At 48.4% G+C, this 12040-nt stretch overlaps 1 protein-coding gene across 1 annotated transcript; it reads left to right on the top strand.

Moving 5' to 3' along the window:
* Positions 1–5601: 5601 nt before the first annotated feature.
* Positions 5602–6219, top strand: BO66DRAFT_389486 (uncharacterized protein). The gene has a single exon (XM_025646809.1). The coding sequence runs from the start codon at positions 5789–5791 to the stop codon at positions 6083–6085; it is 297 nt and encodes a 98-aa protein (XP_025506730.1). The 5' UTR covers positions 5602–5788; the 3' UTR covers positions 6086–6219.
* The last annotated feature ends 5821 nt before the right edge of the window (positions 6220–12040 follow it).

Below are 12040 nucleotides of genomic sequence, written 5' to 3'. Positions count from 1 at the left end.
CCCCCCCCCCCCCCGCCAATTTCTTCCCTCCCACCACCAACTCCTCAACCTAATTAGATTCGTGTGATTTGTTTTTGGTAGAGATGTGTGAAAGACTGGATCTCATCTCCTGAGTAAAATCTACTCTCGCACACTTTACTGCCGATCCATAGAGGTATTGAGGGTAGATAGATATTGAAAGCAGAGAGAAAGCACAGAGAAAGCAGAGAGAGAATAAGGGACTCCACTGATGATGGCAGTAGAATCGAATCTTTAGTCCTTGTACTGTAGTTAACATTACTGTACATACATCCCGCCGCTTTAACTCGAATATGTCTTTGTCAACTCACATCCAAAAAGTTAACTGTACAAGTAGGATGCCTCCCAACTGAGACAAACCTGAAAGTTCTCCCCGAGACCGTCTGTCGTCAGTGGCGCTGACCTCTCGCTCGCAGTCTTACTGTCAGTCACTCAGTCAGTCAGTCAGTCAGCCAGTCAGCCAGTCAGCCAGTCAGCCAGTCAGCCAGTCAATCCCACTCTCCCTTCCTCCCTCCAAGCCCCTCTTGCTACTGAGTACGTAGGAGTAGGAGTAGGAGTAGGCACGTAGTCCGTCCCCTGGTTTCCCGTGGATTTCCCCCCCCCCCCCCCCCAAAAAACCCCACTTTTCACCACTTCCCCGGCGGCCCGTTAACCACCCTTGTTCCCTCATCTCATCTCGGGGACCTCGTCTACGGGATTCTATGCAGATTCTCATCATCTCAGGGCTCCGCAATGGAGGTCTGGTAGTCTACTCCGTACAGGACGTAGTGGCGAATGCTCAGTCAGTGCTTAGTAAAAATCCGCGAGCCGTCTGTTGTGAAGATGCTAATTCTGGAAGGCTTTTTAGCTCTCTATTCAAGTACTACTAGGTATTAAGTCCCAGTAATCTAGCATACGGGAAATGAAACCCTCAAACCCTTTCTTCCAGTCAGAAGCCGCTATATCCTGGAACCGATCGGCTAACTGAAATTCGATCGACTAGGCAGGTCTTGGACTTGGAGGAAATAATAACTTAATCTCCCGGCTGCCATGCTATTCATAGTGTTTTTCCCCCTAGAAAAGAAAAGAACACCATCAAATTTGTCCCACCTTCATAGCCAGACTATGATGTGAGTGTAATGAGACGGGCAGGATGTTCGGATAGTTAGACAGTTAATTAAGATAAATTAAGAAAGTCTAGGAACAATTAATTTATCAACGTATGTTTCTTTGGCTCTCCCGTTGGAATCGGACGGCCCTTCTTCGGATCTCATCAAAATTGGTGCCCACTCCTCTTGATTGACCCCATTGTGCTTGTGATCGGAGATGCTTGGGACGATGTGATTTAATTTATTTTTGATTAAAGCACCGATTCCGTTCTTTCCAGAATGCTGTTCTTTCGGGTCCATTACGTAGCGTTTGTCTGAACAAATCATGAGATGATGAGATCATGGATGGATGGATGGATGGACGAAATAGCCCAACGGAGGATGGGATCTAGATCATCATCTCTCCCGGGCCCCCCGCCGGCCGAAAGTGGGAAAGCAAACCCCTAAGTCACTTAGCGCACCAGTCAAGCCGAAGTACGGTGTGTGGTTCAATCCACGTGTGGTTGGATTCCCGACCAGCTGGGATCAAAATCCACCGCCATTGTATGGTTCGATTCGCGGTAACAGGAAACCCAGTACCTAGGTTCAAATTGGGACCAGGAAAGACCAGCGGTGCTTATCTTTCTTTCTCTTTTTTTTTTCGAGGGTTTGCGGTATCCGTGTTGTATGGGTAATCTTTCACCGTGTAATACACACAGAACAACAGTTCCAAGAAGTGCAAAAAGAGGACAAACAGGTATTTCTACTCTCCCTCTCAACGACACGACCCAAGGTGGAGGATTGAAGAACGAACATTAGACCTGACAAATAGCCAAACTTCCAACTTATCACACTGCGCCTCGTTCCATGCAGTTAGTCAAATTCTGGATGATGGTTGCTGATCATGGATCTTTGCTGGCAGCATTGACAGCACCACCTGCAGACGGAAAGGAGCCGGTTGGTTCACGCATTCTGGGCCTACCCTGCATGTACTGTACTGTACATGTATGTATGCACAGTATCTCACATGTGCTATCTCCAAACTAGATAGACTGTTATGCAGGCTCGATATAGACAAAAGGATCTGTGCAGTTTGGTCGTCTATTGGGATTTTCTGATCTCAGATTCTGTAGCGCTCGGTCGATACAAGCTATGTCGGTTTAAGGTTCGATGCGTATCAATACTGGATGCGCGTGCTGACCGGTAAGAGCCGATCTTAGGAGCTAGCCCATGTGTCATATTGTTCTTTTGTCCTGTGCGTTGGACCTACCGAAGTTGAGTCGCGTCTTCGAAGAGGCCACAGCAATCTAGGCTGGTGGCTTGATTTGGGATTCATCGACGGAGCAGGGGAAAACCGCAGGCATTGTATACGATTCGACTGACTGCCACACATGGTATTGGTGGTCTGAATGTAGCGGAGAGGGTACCGAACGGATCATTGGGAAGACACGAGCCTGCCAACATACTGGTATCAGCGATCTGTCCGATCGAGAGCGTCAAGCACGAGAACTTAGTGTGGATGACAGAGTCATTGCGCAGCTCGGCCGTGTCCAAGCAATCACACCTGGGTGCTGGTTATCGATCCTATACTCATATTTCTCTCGTGCGATAATCGCCGAGGGAAGCCGGAGAAAGACAATAGCAGCATTCGAAATCCAGGGGGAGCTCATTATAACCACGCTCTCATAAGAGGTGTCATGCTACCAAGTGAGAGCCTAAGTCCTTGCTATTCTCTTCCAGCTATGGATCACCACGAAGGGGTTTTCCACCGTAGCGTTTTCATGATATGCGATCGTTCTCCGATCAAGAGGGTGGTTGTTAGAACAGCGAAGCTATCCCAAAGGCAATTCGAACTAGAAGACTATGAACAACGTAGAAGTTAGACCACATCCCTTACTCGAGCTGAGAGGTTGAGAGAATCAGAGACCATACTCACGAGCACTATCCCTACGCACGTCATAGACCTGGTCGCGTTTGAACCGTCCCCAAGAACAAGAACAGGGCCTTTCCCCAGCATGAGCAGGAAACCTGCTCTCCATCGAAACAAGAACGACCATGCCAGAAAGCGTGAAAGCCAGGGGAGATCCGTCTTCACTCCATCCTCACCGAAGATGGAAGTAGTGAGAGAAGTCTGTGAGCCCGTACCTGGAACCAAGGCGATTCGAGGTCCAGATCCATTCTAGGAACGAATCACGAAGGCATAGCATCAGAGATTCACCAATCAACTTCCCCAAGATGGGAGGGCATCGTGCAGATTCTTCCAGAGAAAACTTGATTGTGCCATGGTATGGTGCTTGCTCCGGTGTCTGGTCTGTGGTCAGTTTACTAATGTGAACTGGGAAAACTCTCTCGGTTTGCACTTTCCCCAATATACCTCTTTCCCGATATAACTCCCCGCTCTCCACCACCTCCCCCCCCCCCCTATATGAGAAACACATATATATGTGCCTCCTGGCCTGTTCGGCGGAGTATCTATAGTGATATCACTTAAGGTTACGGTAAGTACTTAGTTCATAGGATAAAGGAAAGGGGACATGAGGCGGGTTCGAGAGTTCTATGAGCTCATCTGTTGTATGATCCCCTCCCCAACGGATCATAACACACCGTAGACTGGTAGCGATCAGGTTTTCCTACACAACAGAATCAAGGTATGATGATGATGGCAGCGATTATAGCAAAAGTAACAGCAATAGCAATCAGCTTTGACAACCGGGGGGTCGAGAACACGGACAAGGAAGGGATCGAGCGTCACATATCAGACCTTACGATTCTGAAATCTTATCAATAGAGAATCAGAAGAGACAAGTCGAGGCATATTCTCCGAAGCTACATACTTACTTATTATCTGTAAAGCTAATTTGTGAAACTTTTTCCTGCGCTTTGGTTGACCTACCTCGTCAGCGAGTCAGAAGTAACGTCTAGAGCCGCTTGACTGGCTTCGACTCATGATTCAAGCGGTAATCTGCTTTATGGCCCACGACTCGAGCGTCGGGCACCTCCTATATCATTCTGCTCCAGTTCCTCAATCGAATGAGATGCAATACTGTGCCCCCTTTGCCCTATCTAGGTATGAACCCCAATTCGGGCACCGTAGGTGTTTGCCCCGGGGTACATGATTACAGTACATGTACATGTACATACCTCGGTACAAGTGATTTACCGGATGGTAATTTACTTTTTGGTTATCTAGGGTCGATATAAGCTACGGAATGATTTTGGCAGCGATCGGAAGCAGTTCCAAGAAGGTATAGACTATATCTCAGGTGCCATATGCCCTTCCTAATTATTTTTTTTTCGTGTTCTCTGGCATGATCGATCGGGGGAGGCGGATGGTTCAGGTTACATGGTGCCTTGTTTAGTTGCTTTTGGTCAGTTCAGTGGGGGGTCCGGAATAATCTATTTGACTATATACTAGTCTCAGAAGGTCAAAATAGGAAGATTCGGAGGAAGTTCGTCTGAGCTCACCACAGCGAATGACAAATATAGATTTCGCGCACATGGTGTTTTGGTATGGCCAAAAAAAACGATCTCAGTAGGGAGTTAGATTGTCGATATATTGGCCCAACCTGAGGCTTGTAGTTCGAATGGTCGTGCCTTGTAGTCAGTCTACGGGCGCAAAAAAAAAAAAGGTTGAAAACAGAAGGAGACAAGAGGTTCCAGTTTAATCTATTTAGATTGGGGTGTTTGTTGATTCCATCGGGACAGTGGGCACCCATCACGGCTGTAAAACTCCGACCTAAATTATTGATTAGCACATGCCGTCATCATCAGCAGCAGCAGCAGTAGCAGCATCATGATTGTCGATAATTCTGGAAGAAAGGGCAAAAAATAGAAAAACTGTTTGCCTCCTCTCGCTGTCTACGATGCTACCTTTTTTCTAACGGGTTTACGCAAAAGACGAATTAGCTTGTTAATGTGCCCTGCTTAGCCCCTTTTGTTGTACTCAACGCGGGTATGGGCTCCCGTTTATGGTGTTTGTAAGCCCGCCTGACTCGTGCTTAACTATATGTAAATCCCGAACGGTAAGTTAACTTAGAATTGATCCGTGATACACATCCCATCTTCTGTAGTTGCTGCCTTGGGACGTGGGTGGATTCGGTCGCCCTTCTTTTCTGCACCTCCCGTTGACACTACTAGAATTCCACCCACCACCGCACCACGTTGTTTTTACGGCCGGAAGCAACGACAGTAATATTATCCGTTCATTATAGGATCCAGAGTGTCATCATCCTACGGGTTGACTTCGGGGCTTAAAACATCTAGTCTTCCTCACTAAGCACTTCTCGTCCACCAGACAGGAAAAGAAAAAAAAATTATGGGGGAAGAGCAAAAATTGACGGGTGATTTAATTAAACTCGTCTGGTGCTAGCACCCTTCGGGTGGTCATCTCCGTGATCACTGTTGGCTAGCAATGCATCACTGATAGACTCAAAGAGACCAGCCAAACCAACAACCCCCCCCCCTCCCCCCTTCCCCCTCCCTCCCCAAGATCCGCTCAGATTCACCCCGACGATGGCGATGGGCGATAGATAGCGACGCTAGGCAAAGTCTGGAGTCTAGACAGTTTCCACAGATAGAGGTTGCAGAACGGAAATCGTGCTAGTCATGGCGGGCCGATCGACAACCGTTATGAGGTCAAGAGCTCTCCCTACTGGTACTCACCTCCTCTCCATACCTTGCTTCTGAATGCTTCACCTATCATAATGAGCGAAAATTTCCGTGATATCTCCCCTATCTGCCCTATTGTTTGTCTCGCATTTTTTTTTCTTTTAGAAAAAGAAAATAATAGAAGTCCACTTGTGTACCCACCACTCGAATTACAACACCTGGATCAGTCCAGGTCATTTACCATGGACTGTCCGGTCGAGCTCAATATATGGAGTAGCTTCCCAGCTTCCCGGACACGGAGAATAAAGCCGAGAAGTCATGTGCATGGGGAGTTCGAGCTCGGCAAATTAGAATCTCCCATATGGAAAGATGATCTGAGAGAATGGTTCTAGCGTGATGTTGACGAGGAATTTTTGATGATCGAAATGACTTTCTGACTTTGTACGATTTCCAGTGAGGGTCAAGGGATGCAAAGAAGCCAACAGAAGGCGAGTCGGATAATCCGGTCTCACTCCCCTCTCCAAATCTGCGTATGCATCGGATCAGCCTGCATACCTTTCCTAAATCGCGTACTTTTGAGTGCCACGCACAAAAGTGATGCGCCCTTCCTCGATCCCACCTCAGTCTTGACCGCGCTAAGTAAGTCAAGGTGGAACCCCCCACTGCAGCCGGGTCCATGGCAGATGCAGTGGGGAATCCAAACGTTCAACGGCCTGGAAGAGGCAGTATCTGCGTCCCGCAGACTCCGGGCCCGGACGCCAACTTTGCCCAAATGCAAAATTGCCTGAATTTGAGGGGGGAGGGTTGAAAGAGGGAGAGGTTTGAGCGCATCCACACGAGACTAACACCGATTTCACGAGTCCACGACAGCAGTCGTCCGCTTAGGATAAGATTAGTTTGCGCTTGTGAGATCAGCTCATTTTGCCATCTTTTCCTGATTTTGGCTTGTGTTTTTGCCTCATGAGGGAAATGGGCCTAGCGGATCATCATTACCACCATCATGGCGTCGACCACGTCCAGAGACCCGGGATTTGCTTACGACTTGGAATCGGTGATTGATTTCCTGTGCCACCAACACGGAACCCGAAGTAGATCCGTCTGGCGGTCGGTGTGTTTATGAGGTACCGTAGTGATGAAGGATCTATGGAAAAGCTGGAAAAATGAAACACTTATTCGAGTAGTCACGAGAGCGACAGAGGGATAGAGTCAAGATTTTGTTTCTTAGGAGATGATAACTACACATTCCGCGTACCTGGGTAGGGAAATGATTGTTGCTCAACTTCCGAGCCACACATTCTTCTTGGGGGAGGACGGAGGGGAATGTGAATGACTTCCTCCTTACCTCATCCGGTGTCCGTCTGCATAGTCCTCGGCGGCGATTATGCTGCTGCTGCTGATGATGATGATCAGCGGTTGTCATCTACCCTCACCTGGATGGCCTCCCTGTCAACCATGCCCCAACTTACAGCCACAGTGGAACATAAGCAGGCCTGGACAGCAGCCATGGTATCGATCGTGATGATTGACAGGGCATCTGTCGCATTCGTCATTCTCGGGCAGGGTTTCTCCAGTCAAATCTTGGTACGCCAAAGACGGGACAGTTTGACTGGTGCTGGTGGAGGAAGGCCCACTTCACGTGTTTATCAAGAGGTTGGTTGGAGGAATGCAGTGGGTCAGCTTCTCAGTCTCCCTATTCGGAAGGAGGTGGCCGAGCTATCCTTCAGTGCGGTGACACACGTGGTTTTTATGGCTTGGAGAGGTATGTGGCAGGTATGTATGTACTCCGTAGTCTACTTAGTATGGACTATGTACCGAGTGGTGGTGGTGGTAGTTATATGATCATTATGATCATTGTCGCCGGCGTTGCTGCTGTTATGCCTCGTCCGTACCTTGACTTCAAACCCACCGCAACATATTTCCATTCTGACGCGCTCCCCGGGAAGATCGCGGAACCATCATTGTCCAAGGCAACCCCCCTCTAGAAAGGTCAACCGTAGATTGAAACTGGCATGAGTTGGAAGAGGCGGTATATCCCGCCAATCTCGCAGCTCAGTCTAGAGAAGGGGAAGATGGCCCATGCACACGTTAATCGGTAGAAGTTCCTGAGACGGTTCCGATCGCAGAATAATAAGTTTGAGAATATGGACTTTTGAGCCCGTTCGATGGGCAATGGTCCAATATACGCAACGCAGAACGGGAAGACGAGATCTCATGTCGATTGTCGGCTGGCTCGATACGGGGATCGAAGATGAAGATTCCAGACGGGTACAGACAGCATCAGCATGGCTGGTGGGGGAGTGAGGCCGTTACCGAATGTACAGAGTACATGTCCCCGATCGGTCTAGTTGCAGCACAGCCAGGTCCTGCTAAGGCAAGGGAATTGCGGAAAAAGGTCGAAAGACCCGCTGCGAGGCACGGGTTAAGCCGAATTTTTTGACGAAACCCCAGCTGTCAGCTTCCTGTTTGGGGGTAAGTCGTCGGAGAGTTTACCGGGATGGATCCACTGCATCGGGGGGATGTTTGCCCTCGGGTGCATTTCCTTTTGGCATTCCAGTACCAGCAAAGTTGACTTATTACGATAATGACGATGATGATGATGATGATGATGATGATCCTTCTCCCTTTCATCATACCAGTGGTCGAGAGATCCAGCCGTCGAGAAAATTGGTCCACCGCCACTAAGGTACCCCTGACTTTGGGGACTCTTTTCTTTTTCTATTCTTATTTTCGTTCTTCCACTGCTATGGTCAGGGCCCATCCGGGCGAATAAGAAAGTCCTTGGTTAGAGTCACCTTGCCGGTGGTACATATGGAGAATCTGGGGGATCATAGCCAATCATAGTCAGCCTGGAAGTGGCTCGCCACTCTTTGACAAAAGGTACGGTAATGTACTTCAACGGCGAGGGTCAGGTGCATTAGCAGGGTTGCTTGCCGGTGATGCAAGGTGATTACGAGTACGTACTCGCTGGATCGTAAGCCCTTCTCCCAAACCAAAACCAAAGAAGTGCAGTGGCTACCTAGTAGTAAACATATCAGGTGTCAAGACGCGGAAGGCGGCGTTTGTCGCAGGCGAACACCAGTAACTTAGTAAGTAGTAAGGTCGTTAGTCGGAGCCATCACAAACCACAATACGAATGGTGTCAGGACTTTGTCTCCGCTCCAATAGACAGACGCTTGTCGCCAGAACGATCACCGGGCTTCAATCCATACATCCGCCCGTCCGTCACTTTGGACTCTTGCCACAAACGGTCGAAGCGCCGTTCAGCTCCCCTCCCCTTACCCCTTATGAGTGCCGATAGGATTCTTCGATCAGCGCTGGGAGAGATCATACTTAGTAGGACCCGGTCCCACATCTGATACCTAGATGCCGGTATTACCTGTACCATGTAATAATTCAGGTTAATCCAGATATGCCTATGGGGCTGTTCTGTGTCGCTGTCAGGGAGACCCAGTGGAGGTGTCGGGACTGAAAACTACTAACGGTCGCAACGGTTCTTTATCCATTGCCCTCTGGCGCTGTCGATCCCGGCCGTTTGCCGGGTCACCAATAAATTCCTCGCTTCGCGAACCATGCTGTGTCACCTCTTGACTATGCGTGAAATCTTCGATCGAAGACTCCCGCTGACAAAGATCAGTTTTGCGATGCTGGCACGCCTTAGTAATCAGTCCTTCCGGGCAATCATCTGTTGCCTGGCACAAGATCCATTTCACCTGGCTCCATAGCTAGGTAGTGAATGCGGGTTTCCAAGTCCGCTACTTGTCTCTGGCGTCGGTTAAACGGAGTCAAAGATGAGGGGGAGTCATGAATTTGGGGTGATTGGCCTCGGATAGTGCATAGGACTCGAGTCAGGTTCCTCGTCAATCGATAGTACAAGATCCAAGATTCTGTGGTCATCGTGAGGGTCTTTTCTTGATCTGTTCTACCCCATTCTGTCACCCAGTAGGTTTGTTACTTTGTATACACAGACTCCCTCTATGCAATATCTCGGATTTTGTGGGGCTTGAGCGCTTCTCGACCTTTCAAGCCGATGCGGTAACACGAACGGCATACTGCATAAATAGCGACAATGGTATTGTTTGGTGCTGTCTTGGCACTGGAGAGCCGAGCAGTGCTTTCCAAACGACGATCATTGCTTCCTGCGGGCAGGGAAGAAGATTGTAGATTAGCAGCATGTCGGTGAGAGATGGATGGGACATGTCTCCACTGACCAGAGAACTGGTACAGAGCCGATGGCTCTCATCACGATATGGGGCTGGTTGATCAGGGAATTTCTCGTCCTAGTCTAACTACTATGTGTATGTATGGTTGCCTGTCCCATTCACCCCTTTCGACATGACTGATAACAGAGATCGTCACCACCGGGGGCCATGAAGGCGCAACGCAATTGTTCTTGGAGCGAGCGGATACCACCACATTTGCCATTGGAAAAAATTACCGGTAGACGTTTTGTGTCATCTGGAAACCACAGCAGCCAACAACGAGGGTCCCCTTTGCTTTTATACATACTCTCACTATGACAGAATAAGTCAGCTTTCAGCTCAAGGAACGGAAGCATAGCCCTTGGATCTATCCATGGATCTCTTGTCTGATCAGGTCGGTCTCCTTTCCACAGGGCGTACCACTTGGTGGACGTCGAAGCCCGAATATGCGCTATCGTGCACACTTGTCAGCAGTGGCACAACAAGCTGGGGCGGAACCGTGTCTCCGTAATAGCTGTCGCCAAGTTAGAGTCCATGGTGTATCGAGTGGCTGGGGATGTAATCGTGTTGGCTGTATTTGAGACTCACCTAATCTCATGCAAGCTGTCACTTATCTCAAAACATTCCAAGATCCTGTGAGCTTGTTGGTCAATGCGTCGGATTGTGACCAATCAACACCATTGGATGGGGCCCGGTGTTGTATGCGCAGTGTCTACGATCCAGCATTCCTAGTCCGAAATGATGCTTAGCATGCCCGCTTGAGCCCTCATTTCCTGCCCTCAAGATCGAGAGCAGATTCGGCTATTTGAAGTTACGATGTATATGAAATGGGTAAGAACCTATAGATTGTAGGAATATCTACGAAAGAATATGATATGAATGTGTATGTCAATATTATTACCAAATTCCTGGGCTCCTTCGAGGACGCCGAACGATAGTTACTGGGAGTCATTAAGATAAACTGTAGATTTGTACGGCGGCCTGCTAAAGTAACTCGAAACTGCTCCAGGCAACCTGTTCAAAGAATATGGGTCAATAACAAGGTTTGCTATTATGAGCAGCGGGTGGGTAGTCTACGGAGTAAATTTTCCCCTACGTACTATGTTGTAACAATTGACATGATCACTTAGTATTGAAGTTACCTGGTGTGTACCTGGAGTGGTGGGCGGATGGATGGGCGATTGGTACCAGTCCGATCAGATTAGTCGTATTTTAAGGCGACCGTTGGATCCATCCACCACGGGTCGCCTCGTCTGTGCACTGGTAAGGTGGTAAATGTACAGTACTTTACTTCGTACAACGGGCTGACCCCTCAGGATTACTTTCATAATGTCGGCGTCACAAGTCATAGGATACCCTGGAGTTTATCAAAAGCCCGGGCTCGATAAAATAAAGCAGACTCACAGAGGGCAGATAGATGTGGTGATCTGTAGCATGAGTTCATAGGTCGAGCAGCTTTCACATGCTAACCATTATGGCCGTAGTTAATTCTTCCGAACAAAAAAAAAATCCTTCAGGATGTTCTTCCATACCCACCGACCAAACAGAAAAGCTTGCTGTAACCTTACCGGGTTTAGGATCGTTCTAGTTGATCCCTCGAGAGAATAAAAAACATCACGTCAACAACTGGAAATACCTATCTGGATACAGATCCGATACACAGCCCATTGAGTAGGTGGCAGGTACGTTCTAAAATGACATGCATTGTGTCCGTAAGGACGTCCGCGAGGGTGTCGGTCCACACTAATGAACTTGTAATAAAAGAGAAGGGGATGTAGCAGGAATAAGGTGAGCCAGGAAACTTACAAACAGAATATCCCGGTCGGGGCTTGTGTCTTGCAACTATCTTCAAGCTTGAGGGCTGGATCATCACTCTATCTCAATTGGAGATACATGTGTTCAGTGCCATCCTCAACCCAGAAACTCGATTGAACTTTGGTGCCGGATGGTGTTAATTTTTAAATCGTGACTGGGAGTCTATTTTCCAGAACCAGCATTTGCTTTGTCCCTCACTTGTATCTTGCATTCAATACTAGGTGTTACAGATCATGGCTCAACCTCGTAATGATCGAAGTTCCATCCTTCTCCGTGCGATCAAACTCAGGGTCAAGCGATTCCCTGCTGCAGAGACAGAATAATATATAACAC

Source organism: Aspergillus aculeatinus (assembly GCF_003184765.1).
Source record: "Aspergillus aculeatinus CBS 121060 unplaced genomic scaffold BO66scaffold_9, whole genome shotgun sequence".
NCBI lineage: Eukaryota > Fungi > Ascomycota > Eurotiomycetes > Eurotiales > Aspergillaceae > Aspergillus > Aspergillus aculeatinus.
This window is presented reverse-complemented; position numbering and strand designations above follow the sequence as displayed.